At 39.0% G+C, this 26,242-nt stretch overlaps 1 protein-coding gene across 1 annotated transcript; it reads right to left on the minus strand.

Annotated features, from left to right (window-relative positions):
- Nucleotides 1–605: 605 nt before the first annotated feature.
- LOC136764800 (sialic acid-binding Ig-like lectin 5) lies at nucleotides 606–25,349 on the minus strand. The gene is made up of 9 exons (XM_066719122.1): nucleotides 25,045–25,349; nucleotides 16,206–16,268; nucleotides 14,911–15,282; nucleotides 13,579–13,875; nucleotides 12,994–13,260; nucleotides 7,688–7,975; nucleotides 5,398–5,512; nucleotides 5,099–5,180; nucleotides 606–1,584 (listed from the first exon to the last, which is right to left on the minus strand). Exons 1-9 carry the CDS (start codon nucleotides 25,061–25,063, stop codon nucleotides 1,270–1,272), a joined length of 1,818 nt encoding a protein of 605 aa, XP_066575219.1. The 5' UTR covers nucleotides 25,064–25,349; the 3' UTR covers nucleotides 606–1,269.
- Between the last annotated feature and the right edge of the window lie 893 nt (nucleotides 25,350–26,242).

Raw genomic sequence — 26,242 nt, forward strand, 5'->3', positions numbered from 1 at the left:
TCTAGCCAAGATGAGATGTGATTTTTTTTCTCCCATAAAGGCCACTTTTGTGAAGCAATCTGCACAGTGTCTCCCAGCTCAGCTCTAGGCCTCTTGGTGGTTTCTCTAACTACTGCCCTTCTCGCCAGGATACTCAGTTTTTGAGGATGGTCTGATCTATTCAGATTCACAGTTGTGCCATATTCTCTCCATTAATTAATAATGGACTTTACTGTGCGGGGTGAGATATTCAATATCTTAGAAATGTTCTTATATCCTAACCCTGATTGGTGCTTTTGAAGAACCTTATTCTGGATTTGATTTGAATGATCCTTCATCTTCATGATGTAGTTTTTGTTAGGAATTGTACTAACCGACTGTGGAACCTCCCAGAGACAGATGTATTTAACCTGAAATCATGTGACACACCTTAATTGCACAGAGGTGGACTCCATTCAACAAATTACGTGACTTCTAAAGACAATTGGTTTCATCACATAGCAAAGGGGCTGATTACTTATGCATTCAATTATTTTCTGTTTTGTATTTGTAATTAATTTAGAAAAATGTGCAGGTTATTTTTTACTTTGACATTATGGACATTTTCTGTGTTTATAGGTGGCAAAAATTCCTGATTAAATCCATTCTGATTTCATGCACAATTAAACTTGTGTGACAGTGAGAGCCACTGTATCTTTGTCAATAAAAATAGAATCAACCATATTAGCTGCCCCCCTTAAGCTAAAATCACTATATATAACAAAATATCTTCAGAACATTTTGAATAATAAAACAGACCTTAGAAAGGTAGAGGTGGTTTATGTAATTGTGTATTCATAACATGATCAGCAAATAGAAAAGCTGATCAATACAGATATATTGGTATAAAGAAAATTAACTTCTATAATATTAGCATATTTACATGAATATGTTTAGATAACTGATTTGTAACCAGGAGGCCAGGGGACTGAATCTGTATAACTGACTGTACAGAAATATATTTTATTAAATATCTATAATGTATATTCTATTAAAATAACTATTCTAATATTGTAATCAATATTGTATTCTCTGAAAATAACTCGGCACTAAGAAAACCTGTACAAATGGGCCTACTCAACATGACAAGAACTCTCCAATAGTCTCTGTCTATGTTTATTAGTCTGTCTGGAAAAGGAAAACTATTTAAAGATATAATTTTAAAGATACTATTAAAGTAAAAACAAACATAGTAAAACCAAAAAGAAATAAAGATATCAATTCTTATTTGATGTTATGAGATTTCCATTGTTATTTTTTGTTCTCCTCGATCTGGGAGTATACACACGAATCCGCCTCTGTGGGATCGGTCCTGTTGTGTTCCTCGTCCTGCTCTTGCTCCTCTGTGTTGTCTTCATGCCTGTTCTTGTCTTTGAGCTTTACCTCTGCATATTCCGTCCCGCCAGCCTCTGCCCCTGTCTCCGCCGGGCTGCTCATCCCCGGGAGTCGAGCGAAGTCAATGCTGGCGTATGACACGTCCTTCTCTTCCCCGGCATTCACTTCTAAAGGCTCTTCACTGGCCACAGGCTTGTCCTCCTGCAGTGGGGTCTGCTCATCCTGCTGAACCTGAGCCACAGAAATAGCAGCCGTCTCAGATATAATACACAGTGTTTGAATCTCAATTTGTGGGAACAGGCAACAATTATCAATTTGACAGACTGTAATTCTCTTACAGATTTGAAATATATATTTATATACATACATACATACATACATACATACATACACTGATCACCCATAACATTATGACCACTGACGGGTGAAATGAATAACACTGATAATCTAATTATCATGGCACCTGTCAGTGGGTGGGATATATTAGGCAGCAAGTGAACATTTTGTCCTCAAAGTTGATGTGTTAGAAGCAGGAAAAAAGGGCAAGCGTAAGGATCTGAGGACTTTGACAAGGGCCAAATTGTGATGGCTAGACGACTGGTTCAGAGCATCTCCAAAACTGCAGCTCTTGTGGGGTGTTCCCGGTCTGCAGTGGCCAGTACCTATCAAAAGTGGTCCAAGGAAGGAAAAGCGGTGAACAGACAGGGTCATGGGCGGCCAAGGCTCATTGATGCACGTGGGGAGCGAAGGCTGGCCCGTGTGGTCTGATCCAACAGACCAGCTACTGTAGCTCAAATTGCTGAAAAAGTGAATGCTGGTTCTGATAGAAAGGTGTCAGAACACACAGTGCATCGCAGTTTGTTGCGTATGGGGCTGTGTAGCCGCAGACCAGTCATGGTGCCCATGCTGACCCCTGTCCACTGCTGAAAGCACCTACAAAGGGCACGTGAGCATCAGAACTGGACCACGGAGCAATGGAAGAAGGTGGCCTGGTCTGATGAATCACGAGTTCAGGGTGTTGACTTGGCCTCCAAATTCCCCAGATCTCAATCCAATCGAGCAATTGTGGGATGTGCTGGACAAACAAGTCCGATCCATGGAGGCCACAACTCGCAACTTACAGGACTTAAAGGATCTGCTGCTAACGTCTTGGTGCCAGATACCACAGCACACCTTCAGAGGTCTAGTGGAGTCCATGCCTCAATGGGTCAGGGCTGTTTTGATGGCAAAAGGGGGACCTACACAATATTATGCAGGTGGTCATAATGTTATGGGTGATTGGTGTGTATATATATATATATATATATATATATATATATATATATATATATATATATATATATATATATACACACTCACCTAAAGGATTATTAGGAACACCTGTTCAATTTCTCATTAATGCAATTAAATAACCAACCAATCACATGGCAGTTGCTTCAATGCATTTAGGGGTGTGGTCCTGGTCAAGACAATCTCCTGAACTCCAAACTGAATGTCTGAATGGGAAAGAAAGGTGATTTAAGCAATTTTGAGCGTGGCATGGTTGTTGGTGCCAGACGGGCCGGTCTGAGTATTTCACAATCTGCTCAGTTACTGGGATTTTCACGCACAACCATTTCTAGGGTTTACAAAGAATGGTGTGAAAAGGGAAAAACATCCAGTATGCGGCAGTCCTGTGGGCGAAAATGCCTTGTTGATGCTAGAAGTCAGAGGAGAATGGGCCGACTGATTCAAGCTGACAGAAGAGCAACTTTGACTGAAATAACCACTCGTTACAACCGAGGTATGCAGCAAAGCATTTGTGAAGCCACAACACGTACAACCTTGAGGCGGATGGGCTACAACAGCAGAAGACCCCACTGGGTACCACTCATCTCCACTACAAATAGGAAAAAGAGGCTACAATTTGCACAAGCTCACCAAAATTGGACAGTTGAAGACTGGAAAAATGTTGCCTGGTCTGATGAGTCTCGATTTCTGTTGAGACATTCAGATGGTAGAGTCCGAATTTGGCGTAATCAGAATGAGAACATGGATCCATCATGCCTTGTTACCACTGTGCAGGCTGGTGGTGGTGGTGTAATGGTGTGGGGGATGTTTTCTTGGCACACTTTAGGCCCCTTAGTGCCAATTGGGCATCGTTTGAATGCCACGGCCTACCTGAGCATTGTTTCTGACCATGTCCATCCCTTTATGACCACCATGTACCCATCCTCTGATGGCTACTTCCAGCAGGATAATGCACCATGTCACAAAGGTCGAATCATTTCAAATTGGTTTCTTGAACATGACAATTAGTTCACCTGTACTAAACTGGCCCCCACAGTCACCAGATCTCAACCCAATAGAGCATCTTTGGGATGTGGTGGAACGGGAGCTTCGTGCCCTGGATGTGCATCCCACAAATCTCCATCAACTGCAAGATGCTATCCTATCAATATGGGCCAACATTTCTAAAGAATGCTTTCAGCACCTTGTTGAATCAATGCCACGTAGAATTAAGGCAGTTCTGAAGGCGAAAGGGCGTCAAACACAGTATTAGTATGGTGTTCCTAATAATCTTTTAGGTGAGTGTATATACACTACAGTTCAAAAGTTTGGGGTCACTTAGAAATGTCACTGTTTTCCATGAAAACATACATTAAATGAGTTTGGATAGGAAATGTAGCAAAATGAATAGGAAATATAGTCATTGACAAGGTTAGAAATAATGATTTTTAATTTAAATAATAATCGTGTCCTTCAAACTTTGCTTTTGTCAAAGAATCCTCCATTTGCATCAATTACAGCATAGCAGACCTTTGGCATTCTAGTTGTCAATTTGTTGAGGTAATCTGAAGAGATTTCACCCCATGCTTCCTGAAGCACCTCCCACAAGTTGGACTGGCTTGATGGGCAGTTCTTACGTACCATACAGTCAAGCTGCTCCCACAACAGCTCAATAGGGTTGAGATCCAGTGACTGTGCTGGCCACAGAATACCAGCTGACTGCTTCTTCCATAAATAGTTCTTACATACTTTGGAGCTGTGCTTTGGGTCATTGTCCTGTTGTAGGAGGAAATTGGCTCCAATCAAGCGCCATCCACAGGGTATGGCATGGCATTGCAAAATGGAGTGCAAAAAGATCCCTTTTACCCTGTACAAATCTCCCACTTTACCACCACCAAAGCTTCTTTAATCAGCACAACAGTTTTCAGCTATGCTACCATAATTGCAAAAGGGTTTTCTAATGATCAATTAGCCTTTTAAAATACTAAACTTGGATTAGCAAACACAACGTGCCATTGGAACACAGGACTGATGGTTGCTGATAATTGCCCTCTGTACACCAATGTAGATATTCCATTACACATCAGCCATTTCCAGCTACAAGAGTCATTTAAAACATTAAAAATGTCTACACTGTATTTCTGATCAATTTGATGTTATCTTAATGGACAAAAAAAATATTTTCTTTCAAAAACAAGGACATTTCTAAGTGACCCCAAACTTTTGAACGGCAGTGTATATTTATAATGTGTAAATTAGTTAAAATTGACTTATTTTAATTATTTCAAATATAATTGATACATTGATTTATGGATAATTTGTTAATTTTGTTGTGTTCATGCATGAGCATCTTAGGGGTAGAATTGACCACCTGCTACTGGAGTGGTTCCCTCAGACTGTCATACTAATCACACACACAATACTGTATTTTTGAACTTCAGAGAGTGGGGGGAGATGATTTGCTGCACAGCTGTACCTGCTGGATGCTTGTGACCATCTCCAGGGTGTGATCCAGTGTCTGATCAGCTGGTTCTTGCTTTAACTTTGGCTTCTTCCTCCTTCACAACAACAACATTTGTTAATAAGCTTCTTACATGAACATTTTCATTGTGAAAGATATATTGATGGCATTGGTTCATACTTATCATTATTATCATAATTTCTCTCCTTTTTCAGAGCAGGCGTCCTTATCCAGGGCGGCTTACAGTGTACATAAGAACATAAGGGGTGACATTCATATCAATTATAGCCAATTCATTAAAAAAAAATACTGACCTTTTACATATGCATGCTATGCAACACCAAATAAAGATGACGAAAGCAGCTGCAGAAACCCCCAAAATGAATCCAATAATGGTGTTTGGATGTGTGAGAAGTAGCAGCCAGTGATCTAAGAGAAAGTGGGACATGATATGTCAGGTGGGTGGACTAAGGCTCTGTATCACGTTTTGATGCATTATGTATTTTTCTTCATTGGGGTTTATTATATAAGGTGTGATTTCTTTTCTTATTAGTTTGTATTCCAATCACTTTTTCACTGCTTATTTTACGATTTTATTTCACTAATTGTTAGATTTTTTATTATTTTCTGCAGGAAAATTGCCAGTGTTGCACACCTGCACCTAACTGATTGAAGCTCCACTACTGGCCAGTGGACACTGTCAAGAAAAGACGCGGAGAGAGAACGAAAAGAAAAGAAAAGCTGGAGTGAGACAGACAGACAGATGCCGGCACCGGTGCCCCCCAGTACCCGAGAGCCAGGGACGTGTCTATGGGTAGAGGGGGGTGGCTGAGGTCCGCTCTGAAATCTGATTGGCCACCCCAGTGCCCGCGTCCCGCAGAAATTCTGAGGTCTGATTGGTCTTTAGTCAAGTTGATCAAACCTAAAAGGTGAGACTGCAACTCCTCTGGGCCCGTATTCATAACGTGTCTGATAGTGAAATAAAAGTGCTGGAAAAGTCTGAGAGTGATGTGAAATTGATCATTCATATAGATTCTTTACAATTAAAAGTACTCCTAGTGTGACCAATATTTAGGAGACCTCGTGGCGTCCCCTAACTAGATAGGCAGCTGTGAGAAGACGGGTTCAGCGCACCATCCGTGAAACTAAATGTGTTACAGCACTATGATGATGATGATGATGAAGAGTTTTTGCAACGATATAGATTGGACAGAAATTGAATATTGTGTGTTACTGATATTTCTCATCATACCATAATGGCCTAACAGCACCCAAGATCGTTCAACAGTTTATTGATTTCCCCACCGCAAATATGCCCAAAACAAGCCACTATTCATCAAGGATTTGACATTACATTAATTCTAAATCTGATTTTTCTCAAACATTAATTGAAGTATAAATAGACCGTACAATGAATGACAAATAATCCACTCATACAAAGCATTTTATTTTGGTTATGAATTAAATTAATCATTAAGCATTTTAATTCCAAGTAGCACCTAGTAATGAAGGAATGAGGGGGAAATGTTTATTATTTTGTGTCCTATTCTAAAAAAATAACAGGCTGAGTTAGCTTAGCATATTTGTATAATTGTATTTTCACTTCTGCTATTTACGATTTCGTTAAGTTAAATGAATCATTTGATTGTGCCAATTTTCTTATTTCTGAGGGTGACGCTAGCTATAGCTGCCATAATCTGAGTTGCAAAGAAATGTTGGCTATACTGACCAATAGGACAATGGTTATTAAAACATCTGGACATTATTAGAAATTGGGAAAAGACCTGCTTGAATAACTTAATCTATGTGTGGAGAGTAGACTTACAGCTGCATCTTGATTCATCTTCACTGAGTTGATAGGGTACAAACCAGTGATGACACAGATTTACTAATGTGTGCTAATACCCTTATATACATTCTTAACCTTCAATGCAAACACTGTATTAAGACTTTTCAGTTTGAATTATTATTTATTTGAAGAGGGAAATGTACCAAAACTAAGCTGGATAATTTAAAGTGTTGAACCATCATAATTATATCAATTTAAGGATGGCACCCCTAAATTGGGTCTGTGCCCCCCCCTTGGCAACCCCATTCAAAATGTTGTGGACACGCCACTGCAGAAGAGCCTACAGCCGAGAGAGCAGCAGACAGCTCCTGCAGCCAGGAAGCTTAGGGGTTCCTTTGTTTTTGTTTCTTTGAAAATTATATAGAATAGGGATTTAGTTTTAGTATGGATTTTAGGATTCTATTAGCTAGTTTTATAGGGGAATTTTGGGGGTTTCTCCTGTCCACGTGGACCCCAGCCCCTCACTCTCACTCTCTGCTCACATCTACCATTGACTCAATACTCCATCTGGTTGCAGAACCTATAAAGAGTGTTTCAGCTCAGGCCTCACTTGGTTTTGCTTCTGTATGCTTTGAGACAGATGGCTCTATGGTCCTCCTGATGAAACCCCAGCACAGATAAACAAGATTGTAATGTGAAGAATGCATGTTTACATGTACAGTCTGAATATCAAACCATCTTCTGTGCCAAGTCACCTATTGAGACACTAAACAAGTGAGACTATAATAGAATCCCTCCCTTTTCTAACAGCTCACCTGATCCATTTATGGTGTTGCTGCCATAAAGCTGCCTCCTCACTTCACCCATCTCATTGCTACTGACACACAAAACACTGTTGTTTGCAGTTGCGTTTGCAGACAGGACTATGGTGCTGTTAATGCTCTGGTTAGTTGAAGCTGTAGAGACACTGAGGGGTGTATCTGTGGATACAGTCACTTCACGCCACTCTATACTGGGTAAGGGGTGACCTTGGCTGATACAAACACAGGTGAGCCGATCTCCCTCAGTGGTGCATCCTGAACCGTTCAGAATATGAGGAGTATCTGAGGAGAGAAAGTATACAGTGAGAACTGACAGATAAACACGCATTGCACAGTGCTGTCCTGTTTGAAGGCTAATAATGGTATCACTCTTGTTAAGATTTCAGTTCATTTAGAATCCAAGCATGTTTTATCCCCTTGGGGACTTGATTCCACATTTAAATCTTTTTAAATATTTCAACATTTTGCATTACATTTCATTTCAGAAATAGGTTTTGCTGCTTTTCATTTAATTTCTATTTAAATGTCACCATATTTCACCCATCTGTGGTTGACTGTATCACAGTGTGCTGCCAAATGTCTGAATTAATGCTTAGGATATGAACTCCAGGACACCATCTAACTCAGTGCACATCAAAGCCACCCACACTGCCAGCAGACCATGTCTTCTGGGTCTGTAACTGAGCTACAAGTGTCAAATAGTGTCTTTTTTAGTAACCCATTGTGTAATAGTGTAATATGGGCAGCAGTCTGAACTCCTGAGCAGGTCTTTGGTTCAATCGCAGGTGGGTGACATGCCACTCTGCCCCTGCCCCTTGAGCAAGGTACTGTAGCGATCTTGAGCCTCGCTAAGAGGCTTGGGCCTTTTAGGGATGTGGTAAGATCGTTGCGTTGTGGCGGAGACCGGGGTTCGATCCCCCATCTTGCCAGGACACGAGAACCCCCCGTAGGATCGTTACAGTACTTTATCTAGATTGCTCCAGTATAAATTAGATAATTGTATGTTAAAATAACGTGATACGTCATAACAATTATAAATCGCCCAGGATAAGGACATCTGCTAAGAAGTATAATAATATGCCAGTGACCTTTCTTTCCAGCTTCTCATGCTGAAATAGTAGGACTGACTGTACCCAGTCCGGTCAGAGGATACTGGTACTGGTTCTGCTACTGCGGAAAACATCTCCCTCCAGCACAATAGCAAATCTAGAAACCACCATACTTGCCGAATTCGCTGGTCTCCACACAGAGCTCCGCTCTTCAGTAGCAGCTCTACAAGCTTCAGTTGCCTCCTTCAATCAAAGGCTACGAGATGTCGAACATTCAGCAACAGACGTGAGTGATAGAATTGGGGCTCTCGAAAATCGCTGCACCCAGCTGGAAACCCACATTGCAAAGCTGATGACCAAGGTGGATGATTTAGAGAATCGCAGTAGGAGACAGAATATTCAGATCATTGGTGTGCCTGAGGGCTCAGAGGAGGGAAATCCCACTGTCTTCACGGAGGCACTTCTGCAGATTTTTAACAAGGAGAGCTTCGATTCGCCATCGGTAGTGGATCGGGCACTGAGGCCACAACTCGGCGGGCCCCCAAGACCAATCATTTTATGGCTACACCACTACAAAATGAAGGCACACATTATGCACCTGGCAAGAGAGAAGGGTCAACTCTACTTCCGTGGAAGCAAAATCTTCATCTACCCTGACCTCAGTGTTGATTTTGCATGATGTCGTGGGGAATACAGAAACATGAAAACCCAACTTCGTGAAGCTAGAATTAAATATGACCTTCTCCACCTGGCCCACCTTTGTGTCACTTTCAATGGAGATCACAAGATTTGCTATGGTCACTCTATATTGGCTCCATTCACATATGTCCCCTTTCTATTACTGTGTCCACTAATAAAAAAAATGTACACAGGGAGGGAGCCCGGTTAATTTTATCAGTGGGAATGTTAAGGGATTAAACCACCCAGTTATAAGAAGCAAGATACTCTTTCATCTGAAGAATTTGGGAATGGACATTGCTTTCCGGAAAGAAACCCATTTATGTACATCCGATCACTTTCACATTCTGAGAGTCTGGGTGAGCAGATGTTTCATTACAATTTTCTAAGGTAAGAGGTGTAGCAATCTTAATTCACAAAAATGTTCCTTTCATCCCTTCCATGGTTACTGCTGACCCTAATGCCCAGTATGTTACAGTGAAAGGCACACTCTTTAATTGTCCATTGATTTTAGCTAATGTTTAGCCCAATTGGGATGACCATCACTTTATTTCCAACTTCCTTTTTTCCATACCTGATTAGATTCACATCACCTGCTTCTCGGGGCGACTTTAATTGTGTCCTCAATCCATCTCTAGATCGCTCATCTACAAAATCTTTTTCATTTTCAAAATCTGCTTTAGCTATTAGAACCTTTCTTGACATACATGAAATGTCGGATCCATGGCGCTTTCTTTATCCATCAGCAAGACAATATACATTTTTCTCACCTGTCCACCACACTTACTTCCGTATTGACTACTTTTTTTCTTGATAACAGGTTGCTCATTCAATTCAGTCCTGTGCATATAATAGTTTTGTAATATCATGCCCCTTTAATTTTAGAATTAATGTTCCCTAATCAGGCTATTTCTCGTCCTCCTTGGTGTCTTAATGCGCTTCTTCTGGCAGACCCTGATTTCACTAAATTAATCTCTTCACTAAGTATACATCTATACAAACTCAACTACAACCCTACCTGAAGTTCTAATATCAATGGATGCAGAAAAGGCCTTTGACCAGGTGGAATGGGACTATTTATTTGGCGCTCGTCATAAATTTGGATTTGGTTCAAATTTGATCACCTGGATAAAGCTACTGTACTCATCTCGCCTAGCATCAGTCTGCACAAATAATACTCATTCTACATTCTTCTCAGTTCAACTAAGTACTAGACAGGGCTGCCCTCTTTCACCCCTTCTTCTTGTTATTGCTATAGAACCCCTTGCAATTTCTCTACGGTCATTGGAGATATAAAGGGGGTGGTCCTGGGGGGGGGGGTGGAGCAGAGAATCTTTCTTTATGCTGATGACCTGCTTCTCCAATCACAGTTCCTCCCTTCTGCACATTCTCTCTATTCTGGAAGAATTCTGTACATTTTCAGGTTTTAAAATTAACATACAAAAAAGTGAGATTTTTCCTATTAATTTGGCAGCCAAGAATTACCCACTGACTATTTGGGAATCTTGGTCACTCACTCTGTTGGGGATCTTCTCAAATCTAACTTTTTATTTTATTTTACATGCTAGTCTATCTCTGTCGGATTGGTTGCATAAAAGCTGTAAAAATGAATACCTAAATTTTTATATTTATTTCAATCCATTCCAATGTTTATCCCCAAGCATTTTTTCCTAACAGTGGACCAGATTATTTCCTCTTTTATTTGGGACAAAAAGGTACCCCAGATTCGTAAAGCCTTTTTACAAAGACCTAAGCAGGTAGGTGGTTTGGCACTGCCCAACTTTAAATTTTACTATTGGTTGGCCAATATTCGTAGTATGCCACTATGGCATCACATGGCTGAAGAGGGCAATCCAGCATGGGTACAAATGGAGGCAATGGCATGTCAACGCTCTGCTTAGCTCCTTTATTCCTTTCTCTATCAATCGCTTCAGTTCTAATCCTATAGTCATTCAATCACTTAAGATTTGGAAACAATTTAGATTATGCTCTCTCTATTCAGTCCCATCAGGCAAATCATCTATTTCTGCCTTCATTAGAGGACCCTGGCCTTTGCACATGGCTGGAGAGAGGTATTGGAACCATTGCAGATTTATAGGTCGACAATACTTTCGCCTCATTTGACATCCTATCCCAAAAATATATCTTGCCACGCACACACTTCTGCTACTTACAAGTCCGAGATTTTGCACTGTTTTCGTCATTACCCTCGAAATCTCCTATAGACTCTGTTGGAGTTATACCCAATTTGCTAAGGCTTAATATCAATAATTTACATTCTTATATCTTCACTTAATTGCCCCTCTCTTGCGACCCTAAAAACTCTTTGGGAACAAGATTTTGAAATAAACATATCAGATAGCACCTGGGAATCTATGAGACATGTGCAAGACATGGTTTGATACAATTCAAAATCCTACATCGGATCCACCTATCAAAAGTCAAATTATCAAAACTATATCCAGATTTGGACCCAACGTGTGATAAATGCCACTCTGCCCCTGCCACTCTTATTCATATGTACTGCACATGTCCTAAGCTGGTTTCACACTGGTCCTCTGTTTTTACTTCGCTCTCCCATATTATAGGACTTAAACTCGACCCCTTTCCCCTTACAGCACTCTTTAGAGTAAAACCCAACGATATTCCTTTGCCTAAAACTCAAGCTTACACGCTGGCCTTTTCCACACTGCTTGCAAAGCATCTCATTTTCCTTAACTGGAGGCATCCTGCCCTGCACTCCCTTGCCCACTGGATCAAGGATATAATTATATATATATTATAATGCAACATCTAAAACTTGAAAAAATTAAATACACAATCACGTTTATGTGGCCTGGCAACCCTTCCATAATTATTTTGATGGACTGAAACTCTCTTCGCATCCTTAATCTCTGCTAAAGAGTAGATGATAACTAGTATCTCAACTGGCACTATTCAGACTTGCCTTTTTTGTTTGTTTTCCTTTTTTTTAAATGTTTGTTGTTCTTATATAATCTTACTCTTCTCCTAGTCTTATTTTACTCATTTTATTGTATATGATATATAAACGAGGTTCTTGCAACCTCATTCTGTAAGAAATATATATTGTACTTTTTGATACTTTGTATTTTTGTAAGAAACCTAATAAAAAGAAGATAGAAAAAAAAAGTCAAAATCACTTAAGACAAATTTGACCTGTAAACCATGGCAGCCATTTTGACATTTATCCTTTGCTGCTTTGTATGGTTTCTAACTTGGAAACACTAGGCTCCTGTGTTTCCCTCAGCCTGTATTGATAAAATTACTAACCAGTTTTAAACTACTGCATTCGTCATGATATTACTTTTATACTGTCATAACCTCATTCAGTTAGTTATGCCCAGCTTCGCCTACACTAAAACCAATGTAAAACATTTTCTTTCTTTATTTCACATATATGCTCTGCCCTGTCAGATCCCACTTTGCTGAAATGCTTTTCTTGTTGTATATGTGTTACATTTAAGAAACTATTTAGGTGTTGTGTTTATCTAATAATTTATGTAATTTATCTATTACACATATATTGTATAAATATCAGTACAGTGTACTTACAATGTACAGAAACCATGATAGAAGTATTCACAGTCTTTTTGGCATGATCTTGTGCTATACAGGTGTATTCCCCAGCATCCGTATGTGTCACATTGACAATGGTGTAGTTTAGTTCTGTGCTGTTCTCTTTGAGAGACAATGTTGCACCACCCTTAGTCCAGGAAACATTAGCAGTTGGATTGCAGTAGAAATTGCATGTCAGAGTTAGAGCTTCACCCTCCTTTACTGTTTCTGGACTATGACTGACTGAAGGCTTCCTTTGAGAATCTGAAATGCAAAACATTTGGTTGAAATCAGTAAATGCTGATTTGAGATTTTATACTTTTCCTGTTTTGATTACTTTTGCCTTCTAATTGTTATGGATATCTGTGATATCTGAATTCAGGAAATCTTTCATAAAATACAACACAGACAATAATAATATCTATGTTATATTTTTGTCTTGTGTTTAATAATTCTGCATTGAGTGTAATCTATTGGACTGGAAATTTGATTTGCTAATGTATGAAGGTGTGTTTGTGTGTGTGTGCGTGTGTAGGTGTGTGTGCATTTATTTATCAAGTTTACATTACTAATTCTACTTACACTTCACTTCCAAAGTCACACTTTCTTGGGTTGTTGTGTTTGTAAACTTCACTTCACAAGAAATAACAGCTTTGTTGTGTTTGGGAACAGGCCAAAATATGAAATCAGATGAATGAGTTGTTGTCCCATCAGAGTTGTTCTCACTCTTGTGAGTCTCAATGCCTTTCAGGTCAGGCTTTGTTTTCCATGTTATGGTGGGGGGGGTCCCAGAGCATCGTCCTGGGGCAGTGCAGGTCAGTGTGGCCAGCTCTCCTTCTGTCACACTCACTGGGCTCATAGTGGGCTTCTGTGTCAGATCTGAAAGGACATGTATTTAACATATGTGACAGGTACCTGCATCACAAATAAAACAAATTTTGATAATACAAATCTAATCATACTGAGAACCTAACAAAGTTAATTAATTTGCAATTAGTTTTAATCCAAGTATGCTGCCGTTATGGAAGAAACGGAGGTCCTATTCTCATTCCAGTTATTACAGATATAACATGATCTCAAAAGCAACTCGCCATCCTGATGCCCTCAGTGTTCTTGGGTCTTATGCGTCTGTTGAACACATCTTTGTCTGACTGTGTAACGTGTAGCTGAACAGATTGAATCTCTTTATTCCTCTGTAATACATGTAGCTGAGCAGATTTATTCTCTCTACCTGTGTAATGTGTAGCTGAACAGATTGAATCTCTGTATTCCTCTGTAATACATGTAGCTGAGCAGATTTATTCTCTCTACCTGTGTAATGTGTAGCTGAACAGATTGAATCTCTGTATTCCTCTGTAATACAGGTAGCTGAGCAGATTTATTCTCTCTACCTGTGTAATGTGTAGCTGAACAGATTGACTCTAATACATGCTGAGCAGAGCTGGAGCTCCAGACTGTAAGGATCATGGTTGACTGCCTGTATGTGACGGGAGCTATTACTCGTCCAGAACGTCATTCACTAACCAAAAATATTGAACTGCATCCAAGACTAGTGCTGATGGAGGTCTGAGAAACCAGCTACTAGTGTGACAGCTACGTTATCGGTGCCTTAAGATACTGGTTTCTAAATTCAAACCGTAATGAGCAGCTCCAACAGCAAACCTCCGTGAAAAGGGCAAGGGGTTTGACTTAATCTTACCCTGTCAGAGAAAAATATAATATTTTGTAGAAATAAAATGATAAAGGAAATAAATAGGCTAAATAGTTTAAAAAGCCCCCCCTCCCCACAATAGTTTTTTAAAATATCATGTGATAATGGCAATGTTTGACCTGTCAGTATCAATATTAAAAACTGCAGTTTTGTGTGAACTGCTTAAATGATTTTAATTCCATCACTTATTCATTTCTGCTTACCATTTATAATGATGTTACATTTCTTCTTATATGTATTTTTGGCATTTTTCCTTTTCCCGTCCGCTCTGAACTGATAAGTGCCCCCGTCGCTCTTCCTCAGGTCACTGATGATCACAGTGCATTGATTCTCAGTGAGGTTGCCAAGCAGGGCAACACGGCCTCTGTACTCCTCACTCACTTTAGAGGGGCCACTGGAGTGAAAAACAGTTTTTTGGGGGGTTTGTTCTGTTTTAAGCCATATTCCAGTAAAGGGGGGCTGCAGTTTATTCTCTGGATTGCTGAAGCTGCATGGGATGATCACACACAGACCCTCCTCTGCTGTGAGCTTCTGAGGAAGATTGATAGGCCAATCTGTGGTTTCACTCTGTGTCCCTGAAAAGTAATGACATTTAAATACATAAATAAATAGATTCCTCAGCAATCTAGTATGTCAGGATCTGCTGGGGTTGATGTTGACACTTCTATATGTATTAATTCCCTATCCATAGGATATCTTTCAGTGCAACTGTTAATGTACTGCATTGTTGCTGAAACACCACTATACAGACATGCATCCAATCCTTGTATTTAATCTTAACAGGCATTACAGGGCAAGAAAGTGTTGAATTAAAATCCATTTCACAACCATCACAAAGTAAGTAACCCAGTTTACTCCATTTGTATTGACAAGAACACTTGGTAGCTTCAGTGTTTTTAATGTATTACTTTATTGTTTAATGTGTCTCTTCATATATTTGTAGGAAGATATTGGCAATGAAATAAACGCCCATCAAATCAAAACTGTTCTGGGAATATGTTCAGTGTGTTTGTTTGTTTCTCTATAAAAAAAATAACTGCAATCATCTTTTTCTTTAGAGAGAGGATGCTAAATTAATAACATTTATACTGATTCATGTAGATTAATATCATGTATACTCAAAGTGGGTGCAATTGTTACGTGACTTCTAGTTACTAGGTTAACTGTGGAAGATAGATTGATCTTGGGACAGGATGACTGAATCTTGAAATCTGCAGTGGCTTAGAGATATTGCTTTAGATCTACTGGAATTCACAAATAGATACACATTTGTTAAAATAAATAAAAAGATGGGTGTGAGAGATGAGCAGAGTTGATGGTCATCTGGTACATTAGCAGCCCAATGTGTGACAGATAAGGGAGAGATGTAAAAATAAATGAAGGTATTTTGGTTAGACTGTGTTCAAAGCTCCTCTCAGTGTCCGCACTGAATAGAGAAGGATGAACTAACGGCCTGTACAGGTAGAGCTGTGAGAGCAGGGGGCTCCTGCAGGTTTACCTGTGACACAGAAGATCAATATGAAAACCACTGCAGGCATCCTTCTCAGAAAATGACATCGATCTGTGAAAATGAAGCAGATAGTACATCAGCGAGGCAATGCAGAGGCACATCGTACAGCAGATTCTGAAATAACTTGCTATTTTATTTTTTGTATCTTTGTTTCCTCTGCACACATTCACTGGACAGTTTGAGTCGTGTCGTTTAGAAACTGCTCATGTACATTTCAGATCTGATAGGTTTACTTTTTAATCACCACTTACTTTCACACATTGTTCTTGTTTTGAAGGCTGTGAATCTGTGATGCTCTGCTGTTACTGTATTTGGGCATGAGAGGCAGGGGAAGAAGCCCAGTTCCTCACATCTACAATAGCTGCTTTAACTAGCAAGCCTGCAGTGTGAGCTCTTCTCATGGGGACCCTTTTGTACAGATTGAGAGCAAATGGAAACCTTGGTTTATTAAGGATATGTATGTACTTTTCAGTTATGCCAAGATTTTTAGATTTGGGAAGTGATTTATGGAACATTTTCATACAGTTTTAAAGTAGTGCTGCTTTGTTACCAAGACTTATGGAAAACCTGTTGTTTTCCAATCGCAAGTAGTTTGTCATTCTGTTTTGTCCCACTGTAAGCTTAGTCTTAGGACTGGATTAACTGGATCAAAACTTTGACTTACCCATTAATAGCAAACTACAAAGCTGTACATCAGCGGTTACATGTATGATTAGAAGAAAGTGGCATCTTACTGAAAATGAAGCCGCAACTGAGTACAGTTCTGTAGTTTTTGATTAGCGGGTGGGTCAAAGTTTTGATTTAATCCCAGCCCTAGTTTGCATATGCCAGATCAATAATGACCCTATACATTTCTCATGGAATTTGATAGGAACCTCCATAACCTTTACCCATCCATCATTACCAAAGTTGTAATATATACAAATTTAGAAGGACTGAGAACAGCGACAGCAAAAGGGAAAGAGTGGAGAGAGGTCAACAAAGAGGAAATAAAGACCATTATTGGTTTAACCTTTGGATTTTCAAATGTGAAATATTATAAGGTGGTTTTATTTTGTTATTCACACTAAAAGGTTGAATGTGAAACTTTGACTTCAAGATTGATTGTAAGAAAAATAGACTAATATTTTCAAAAGCCATTATACATTTTCATAATATGAAAAGTGCATCAAACTGTTAAAGAGGTATGTGAAGGAAAAAGTTTTGGAAGGATATTAAAATCTATTTTTCTAAAAAGTGCCTTCTTGTTAAGAAAATCTTTGCTGCTCTATAACTGCCCTTTTTGTTCCAATGACCCCGAGATTCCATAGCCTGAAGCCTCTGAAAGCTTTCCCAATCACTCACATTAAAAAAACAAAGATAATTACAATCCTTGACTCCAAGTGTTTAGGTACTAAAAACATTTCAAAACAATAAAATAATTATTGAAAGGTTCAAATCATCACTAAAAAGAATGATGTTCCACAAAATGGAGTCCCATATAAATAAAAAACAGATGACATTATTGGGTCATTTTAGAACATAAGAAGAACATAATAAAGTTTACAAACGAGAGGAGGCCATTCGACCCATCGTGCTCGTTTGGTGTCCATTAATATCTAAGTGATCCAAGGATCCTATTCAGACTATTTTTAAATATTCCCATATTTTCAGCTTCTACCACATCACTGGGTAGTTTGTTCCAGATTGTGACAACTCTCTGTGTGAAGAAGTGTCTCCTGTTTTCCGTTTTGAATGCTTTGAAGCCCAATTTCCATTTGTGTCCCCGGGTGCATGTGTCCCTGCTTATCTGGAAAAGCTCCACTGGTTTGATGTGGTCGATGCCTTTCATGATTTTGAAGACTTGGATCAAGTCCCCACATAGTCTTCGCTGTTCCAGGGTGAAAAGGTTCAGTTCCCTCAGGAACAGAGGAGATGACATCGGGACTTGAAATAATAATAATGTTTCTGCCAGAAAACTTTTTTTAAATTGATACTAGGCTAACAGCTGGCTTACCCTATAGCTATCAGACAGATACTGAAGCCTGTCAAAAAAATCCATAGCACAACATCATTAACTGAGATATTTTCAACACATGGGCTGGGATTAAATCAAAACTTTGACCCACCCGCTAATGACACTTTCTTCTAATCATACATGTAACTGCTATGATGTACAGGTTTATTGTTTGTTATTAGCAGGTGGCTCAAAGTTTTGATTTAATCCGGTCCATGGTTACTATATGTTCTAACAGTTGCTTACCTTGACATTTTTAAAAAATAGTAGTGGCATTCAATTCTCTCTCAGTGTGTGACCCTCTCGCCTACAATATGTGAGTTACTGTCTGGTCTGGGAAACCAAGCGCTCCACTGAGGAGCCCACAAGAACAGTGACTGGCCCACTTCATCTTTCCTGCAATGTGTTTCTGTTTAATTCCCGCCAAGAGTGAAACACTGGGCTTGTTTAGAAAGCAAACCTCGTGAAATTAAAAAGTTTTCCAATTTTAGTATTGTGCTTCATAGTTTGTTGTGTGACTGTACCGGAACCCGAAAAATGTCATTTAATGTTAGCCGTAGGGAGTGTAATTACTTGAGTTGTGTGCAACATTATTAGCTAAAAAGCTTGTTGTTTACCTTTGGCACGGCAACCACAGGAGGCACCGCAGCTGCCTCACCAATGCGTCACTGTCACGGTCTCGCCTGCTATTCCTTCAGCTCACCACCTGAGGTCTCTCTCTCCCGAGTATTAATCCCTGTGCTTCTTTCTCTCAGTTCCCGGGTCAATCAGTCACATTACATTCCTTCTATTCACGTGCACTTGTTCTGTCTTTCCCCTCTCCCCATTGGTCTTTCACCCTTTACCCAGTCATCCCTTTCTCCCTAAACACAGTATATAAACCCCTTTGTTCCATAGTATAATCGCTAAGTCTTGTCTTCTCTCCTGAAACATTTCTGAGCATTATTCCTTGTTTACCTACCGTGTTTAGACTCCTGTTTTCCTGTCCTTGACCACCTCTTTTGGATCTCCCAGTTTAACCTGTTTGCCTGATCGAGCGACCCTGAACTATTCCTGTTTTACCTTCTGGATGTCCCCTCTTGGATTGTTTGCCTTTCTGCTTTGCTAGTACAGAGCCTGCACTTGGATCTATACACCTTGCCTTTGAGAAATGTTACAGTCACCAACACAGAATCAGTGCAATCAGTATCAATAGTGTCATTTGTTTTCCTAACACAGTTATGCCAAAATCACGGCCTGTTTCTAGCCTAATAGATCTGCGTCATTGGCCAACACCTTGAGAGCGCTGATTGGACAGACTCACAGAGACTCCGTCAACACAGAGCTGTCACAGTACAATAGTGATGGTCAGTTCGACTGTTTTTAATTACTCAATTAATTTGATTTAGTTCAGTTTGGTTAATCGATTAAATTAGTTAATTCCATTCACTGATTAAATGACATGAAGACAACCAATGCAGACTGAAACAGGACTGTAAGATAGATTTATTTAAACCGGAAAGAACGAGGCGTTCACAAATTACACTTCACAAATGCGAGGAAAAATCTATATTTGGTTCACTGTGTTAAATTAAATATAGTTGTGACAAACATATGTTTAGAGTAATGGAGATAACAACAGTTTGAAGCATTAACATTTATCCTACATATCTAACCCTTATGAAAATTAAATATATTGCAAAATATATTGCCATACTTACCATATACACTCACCTAAAGAATTATTAGGAACACCTGTTCAATTTCTCATTAATGTAATTATCTAACCAACCAATCACATGGCAGTTGCTTCAATGCATTTAGGGGTGTGGTCCTGGTCAAGACAATCTCCTGAACTCCAAACTGAATGTCTGAATGGGAAAGAAAGGTGATTTAAGCAATTTTGAGCGTGGCATGGTTGTTGGTGCCAGACAGGCCGGTCTGAGTATTTCACAATCTGCTCAGTTACTGGGATTTTCACGCACAACCATTTCTAGTGTTTACAAAGAATGGTGTGAAAAGGGAAAAACATCCAGTATGCGGCAGTCCTGTGGGCGAAAATGCCTTGTTGATGCTAGAGGTCAGAGGAGAATGGGCCGACTGATTCAAGCTGATAGAAGAGCAACTTTGACTGAAATAACCACTCGTTACAACCGAGGTATGCAGCATAGCATTTGTGAAGCCACAACACATACAACCTTGAGGCGGATGGGCTACAACAGCAGAATCTCTCATCTCCACTCATCTCCACTACAAATAGGAAAAAGAGGCTACAATTTGCACAAGCTCACCAAAATTGGACAGTTGAAGACTGGAAAAATGTTGCCTGGTCTGATGAGTCTCGATTTCTGTTGAGACATTCAGATGGTAGAGTCAGAATTTGGCGTAAACAGAATGAGAACATGGATCCATCATGCCTTGTTACCACTGTGCAGGCTGGTGGTGGTGGTGTAATGGTGTGGGGGATGTTTTCTTGGCACACATTAGGCCCCGTAGTGCCAATTGGGCATCGTTTAAATGCCACGGCCTACCTGAGCATTGTTTCTGACCATGTCCATCCCTTTATGACCACCATGTACCCATCCTATGATGGCTACTTCCAGCAGGATAATGCACCACGTCACAAAGGTCGAATCATTTCAAATTGGTTTCTTGACCATGACAATGAGTTCACTGTACTAAACTGGCCCCCACAGTCACCAGATCTCAACCCAATAGAGCATCTTTGGGATGTGGTGGAACGGGAGCTTCGTGCCCTGGATGTGCACAATCCCACAAATCTCCATCAACTGCAAGATGCTATCCTATCAATATGGGCCAACATTTCTAAAGAATGCTTTCAGCACCTTGTTGAATCAATGCCACGTAGAATTAAGGCAGTTCTGAAGGCGAAAGGGGGTCAAACACAGTATTAGTATGGTGTTCCTAATAATCCTTTAGGTGAGTGTATATTACAGAATAGATTGTGTGTATTATATTATATAATATACCAGGACATATATTTGATCTGTGGCATATTCTACAATATATTTTGCTATAAAGGCTACATACACTCACCTAAAGGATTATTAGGAACACCATACTAATACTGTGTTTGACCCCCTTTCGCCTTCAGAACTACCTTAATTCTACGTGGCATTGATTGCATACCATGGCATACCATCTGAATGTCTCAACAGAAATCGAGACTCATCAGACCAGGCAACATTTTTCCAGTCTTCAACTGTCCAATTTTGGTGAGCTTGTGCAAATTGTAGCCTCTTTTTCCTATTTGTAGTGGAGATGAGTGGTACCCGGTGGGGTCTTCTGCTGTTGTAGCCCATCCGCCTCAAGGTTGTACGTGTTGTGGCTTCACAAATGCTTTGCTGCATACCTGGGTTGTAACGAGTGGATATTTCAGTCAAAGTTGCTCTTCTATCAGCTTGAATCAGTCGGCCCATTCTCCTCTGACCTCTAGCATCAACAAGGCATTTTCGCCCACAGGACTGCCGCATACTGGATGTTTTTCCCTTTTCACACCATTCTTTGTAAACCCTAGAAATGGTTTTGCGTGAAAATCCCAGTAACTGAGCAGATTGTGAAATACTCAGACCGGCCCGTCTGGCATCAACAACCATGCCACGCTCAAAATTGCTTAAATCACCTTTCTTTCCCATTCAGACATTCAGTTTGGAGTTCAGGAGATTGTCTTGACCAGGACCACACCCCTAAATGCATTGAAGCAACTGCCATGTGATTGGTTGGTTAGATAATTGCATTAATGAGAAATTGAACAGGTGTTCCTAATAATCCTTTAGGTGAGTGTATTGTGCTTGCTGTTGCCCTAAGAGCAAGTAATAGATAAACCATTCAAATAAGTCATACATTTGGGTTATTGTTAGAATATTTACTTTGTTAATAATGTGTATTATTGCAGTACAATTAAACATTTGTTAATTAATGTATAACATTTAACATATATATGACATGTGAACATTTTGCACCTGTACATACCAGTAAAATATTTTTTTAGCTTATGTATATGTATGTATATATATATATATATATATATATATATATATATATATATATATATATATATATATTACAGTGAGGGAAAAAAAGTATTTGATCCCCTGCTGATTTAGTTTGCCCACTGACAAAGAAATGATCAGTCTATAATTTTTATGGTAGGTGTATTTTAACAGTGAGAGACAGAATAACAACAAAGAAATCCAGAAAAATGCATTTCAAAAAAGTTATACATTGATTTTTCTGAGGCACCTGTGCAGACTTCCAGCCCCAACAGCCCCAGCCCCAACCCCAACAACCAGCACACCAGCAGAGCAAACTGCCTCTACAAGTGCAACAATTCCATTAGTCTCGGATAATATAAAAATGCAATTTTAATTGGTTAGGTTGGTTATTTGAGGTCTTAATCAATACAATTTTAAGTATTCATTGTTAAAACTTGTGTGGGCTTATTTGGAACACGTGGGATTAAAAGGAACATATGTACCTTATAAGCCCACTCCGGACTTTTCACTTTTCCAATTAAATACGTTAATTTAGTCAATTTATGACAAAATCTACCACAAGTGTTTAGATTAATCTTTGATTGAATAATCACTTTATTGGGAAGAAATTCAAAATTTATAAGAAAACATGTAAAACATGGGTCACCTCACATATATATCTGTATCTAGAGATATAGATACAGATATGTGTGTGTGTGTGTGTGTGTGTGTGTGTGTGTGTACACATACAAACATACATACAAGAACGGGACCACTGACTAACTTTCCAATTGGTTCAAAATACAAAATAGTGGGGAATGCTGGTTGGCTGGTATTAAGGTAAAAACAAGTAATATGGAAATGTTTTTTGACAACTTTGGTCATTTTCAGCAGGAAACCATGGCTTAAAATAAGACCAAAATATACCAACAAGCGGCAAAGCTAAACTATAAGCGTATGTGTGGTTGCACAAGCCCAATTTATAAGCGGAACTGGCAACCCTGTTGAGCACTAAGCAGAACTTGTGAACCTGAGAGAACCTGACTCATGTAAAATGCAAATATAAACTATACCAGCACTTAACACCGTCATATTATTTGCTCTTATGTATAGAACATGCACATTTTTCTATTTGTGTGTGAAATTGCTCATATTCCTTGGTCTTTGTTCTAATATATAGAACATGCATATTTTTATATTTTTCCTTTATTCTACCTTATTTTAATTATTTTTTACAATGTTTGATTTGTGGTTATTTATGATGAAAATTAATGTTACATTTATTATGTAAAAATCCTGCCTTCAGTGCATATTTGACACAATTTCTCCCTAACATGGAGAGATCTGAGGGATCCATGCTAGAAAATCTCTGTTTTGCATGCTCACAAACAAAAATATATATATATAATCGGCAGATATATCCGTAATCAGGAAATGTTGCATCCTAATTATCGGTATTGGACCCAAAAAACCTGTATCGGACAGTCTCTAATATATATATATATATATATATATATATATATATATATATATATATATATATATATATATATTCTACATTGTACTTCTGCACTTTTGTAATTTTTTAATTGGACTTGAATTTTGTACTGTACTACTGCACTTTTGTAGGGGAGACCAGGAACAGTTGTAATGTTTTGTACCTTTCGCTCCATTACTCCATTAGTTTTAGCTGTTTTGGTGATTATTGTAATACAAACCACTTGAATCTATCTGCTGTGATTTCACACTGCTTTTATGTTCTTAGAGGTAACATGCAGACTGCAACATTGCTTCAAATCCAAGGAGTCATACTTTACAATTTACCCCATGACCAGGGTCAGTTGTAACATTAGCCAGTGTCAACAAGTTGTGCAAAATTCATAACATAACAGACACACCATAAAATAAGAGAAAACTGTTAGAACTGACCCATGTTACTACAACTGTCCCTGGTCTCCCCTATTGCTTATGTAACCTCTAACTCTGAATAAGGGTGTCAATAAATACATAATAAATAACCTGCTGTATCATACACAAAACCATGCAATTACAGTACGTGTTCATTCAGTGGTGTAACGTTCAATGCATTGAAGTTTCGGTTGTCAATGTTGTGTTGGTTCAAATTGATAATATTCTAGCTTGACAGTTTGACAGTTTCAGGTTCATTAATCTTAATAGTGGATAGTGTGTTTTTTTAAGACAATGTAGCTGCACAGGACACAAGAACATTTATTATCAATACCTTTTCTGTTCATAGCACCATTGACTAATGAGAATGATGATGATTGATTATGTGTATTATGATTATTATAATAATATTGGATTCAGCTGTTATTTCAGTACATAAATTCAGTCACTGAGTTGCATTTGACTGATACATCATTGACCACAATGACCTCTATGCCTCTAATTTCTGTTAATCAACTTTTATTTGAAAGCATTGCTTTATATTTTACAACAGCAATATACAAAATCCCAGCAAACAATGCACAATCTTGTTAAAGCTGGGCAGGGCTTCATCCATACTAACAACACTGTTACTTTCAGATGCAGCACTAAAGAAGTGCATTATCTTTCCAAATAGGACTTTACAAAATATGATATTATATTTAGGTTGTGAAAAGGTCATGAAGCCCCAAACCTGACCCACCTGCCAATCAGAAGTATTAATACCAAAACACAATGGCAGCTTTTTGGTTACCAATGGATTCTGTCTTTTGCCTAATGAAATCCCATCGTTTAGTACAATTATTCACTGGCAATGTAGGTGGATCAAACTTTGAATTGGTGCAGATGTATTTTTAAAAATCTATCATCTTTTCTTTAAAATGGAAAAATCAACTTACAGTCACCTTACCTTTATAACAGCAACGCATCTGCTGGGTGCAAGAGACACCGTGCTCACAGCTCTTCTTCAGCCAGGCTCCTGTGGCTCGCGGTGCAAAGAGGAACTCTGCAGAAGCACATTGCTGTCCCTGTAAACAGCTTCCTGTCCACAAGTGAGTGTCACAGCTGGGCCTCACGCTGAGCCGCTTGTCGAGAGTTTTGAACTCCTGAAGTCACACAAAGTATAGAGACTTTCATGGATAAGATTTCTCACTATTTTCTTTTTCTCACTGTAGCTAATGCTGCTCCATATCTTTCACCCTTTCCCCATATAGAGCTTTATTTGGTTTATCTGCATCGCAAACTGAAGAGAATATTTCTATATATGCATGCTCATATAAATAGGCCTAACCTAAAAAAGAGCAGAAAACTGCTTACAGTGTTTTTCTAATTTCCGCTACAGTTCTTCCACACCCTTGGTTTAGTTTTTGTCTGAAGGGGGTTTCTCTCCATTTTATATTTTAAGCTGGTGATTTTTTTTTTGTTTCTCTACATTTTATTGGTTTAATGAGTTCTTTGCAAATAGGCTTGTTTTGTTCAGAACAACCTAACGATTAATCCAGTATATAGTACTGTGCATAAGTTTTAGGCAGGTGTGAAAAAATTATGTAAAGTAAGAATCCTTTCACACATAAACATGTTTATAGTTTATATTTATCAATTATCAAAATGCAAAGTGGGTGAACAGAAGAAAAATCTACATTAAATCAATATTTGGTGTGACCACCCTTTGCCTTCAAAACAACATCAATTCTTCTAGGTACCCTCAGTCTCTCAGTAGGACATTCCCTTCAGACCTGGAATAAGTCTGGTTGCTCTCCTCTGAACTGCCTCTAGAGCAGCGATATCTTTCTTGAAGTGTGGAGCCCAGAACTGTACACAGTATCCAGTGTACAGCTCTAACTAGTGCATTGTACAGTCTGAACATCACTGCCCTTGTTCTCAATTCTCAATTTTGACAATATACCCTAACATCCTGATTGCCTTCTTTATTACTTCCCCACATTGTTTGGATGGAGAAAGTGAGGAGTCCACATAGACTCCTAGGTCTTTCTCATGCGTTACTTCATCTAGATCTGTACCTCCCATAGTGTAATTATAGTGGACATTTTTGTTACCTGCATGTAATACCTTGCACTTGTCCACATTGAATTTCATTTGCCAGGTGT

The sequence above is a fragment of the Amia ocellicauda genome, chromosome 12 (assembly GCF_036373705.1).
Source record: "Amia ocellicauda isolate fAmiCal2 chromosome 12, fAmiCal2.hap1, whole genome shotgun sequence".
In the NCBI taxonomy this organism is placed as follows: Eukaryota; Metazoa; Chordata; class Actinopteri; order Amiiformes; family Amiidae; genus Amia; species Amia ocellicauda.

Bases quoted from the DNA above. Each gene is read 5' to 3' on its own strand.
- LOC136764800 (XM_066719122.1), bottom strand. The intron at 15,283-16,205 runs GTAAACCTGCAG...ATTACTTTTCAG, and splicing joins ATTGATCTTCTGTGTCACAG to GGACACAGAGTGAAACCACA. The intron at 13,876-14,910 runs GTAAGCAGAAAT...ATGTCCTTTCAG, and splicing joins ATGTAACATCATTATAAATG to ATCTGACACAGAAGCCCACT.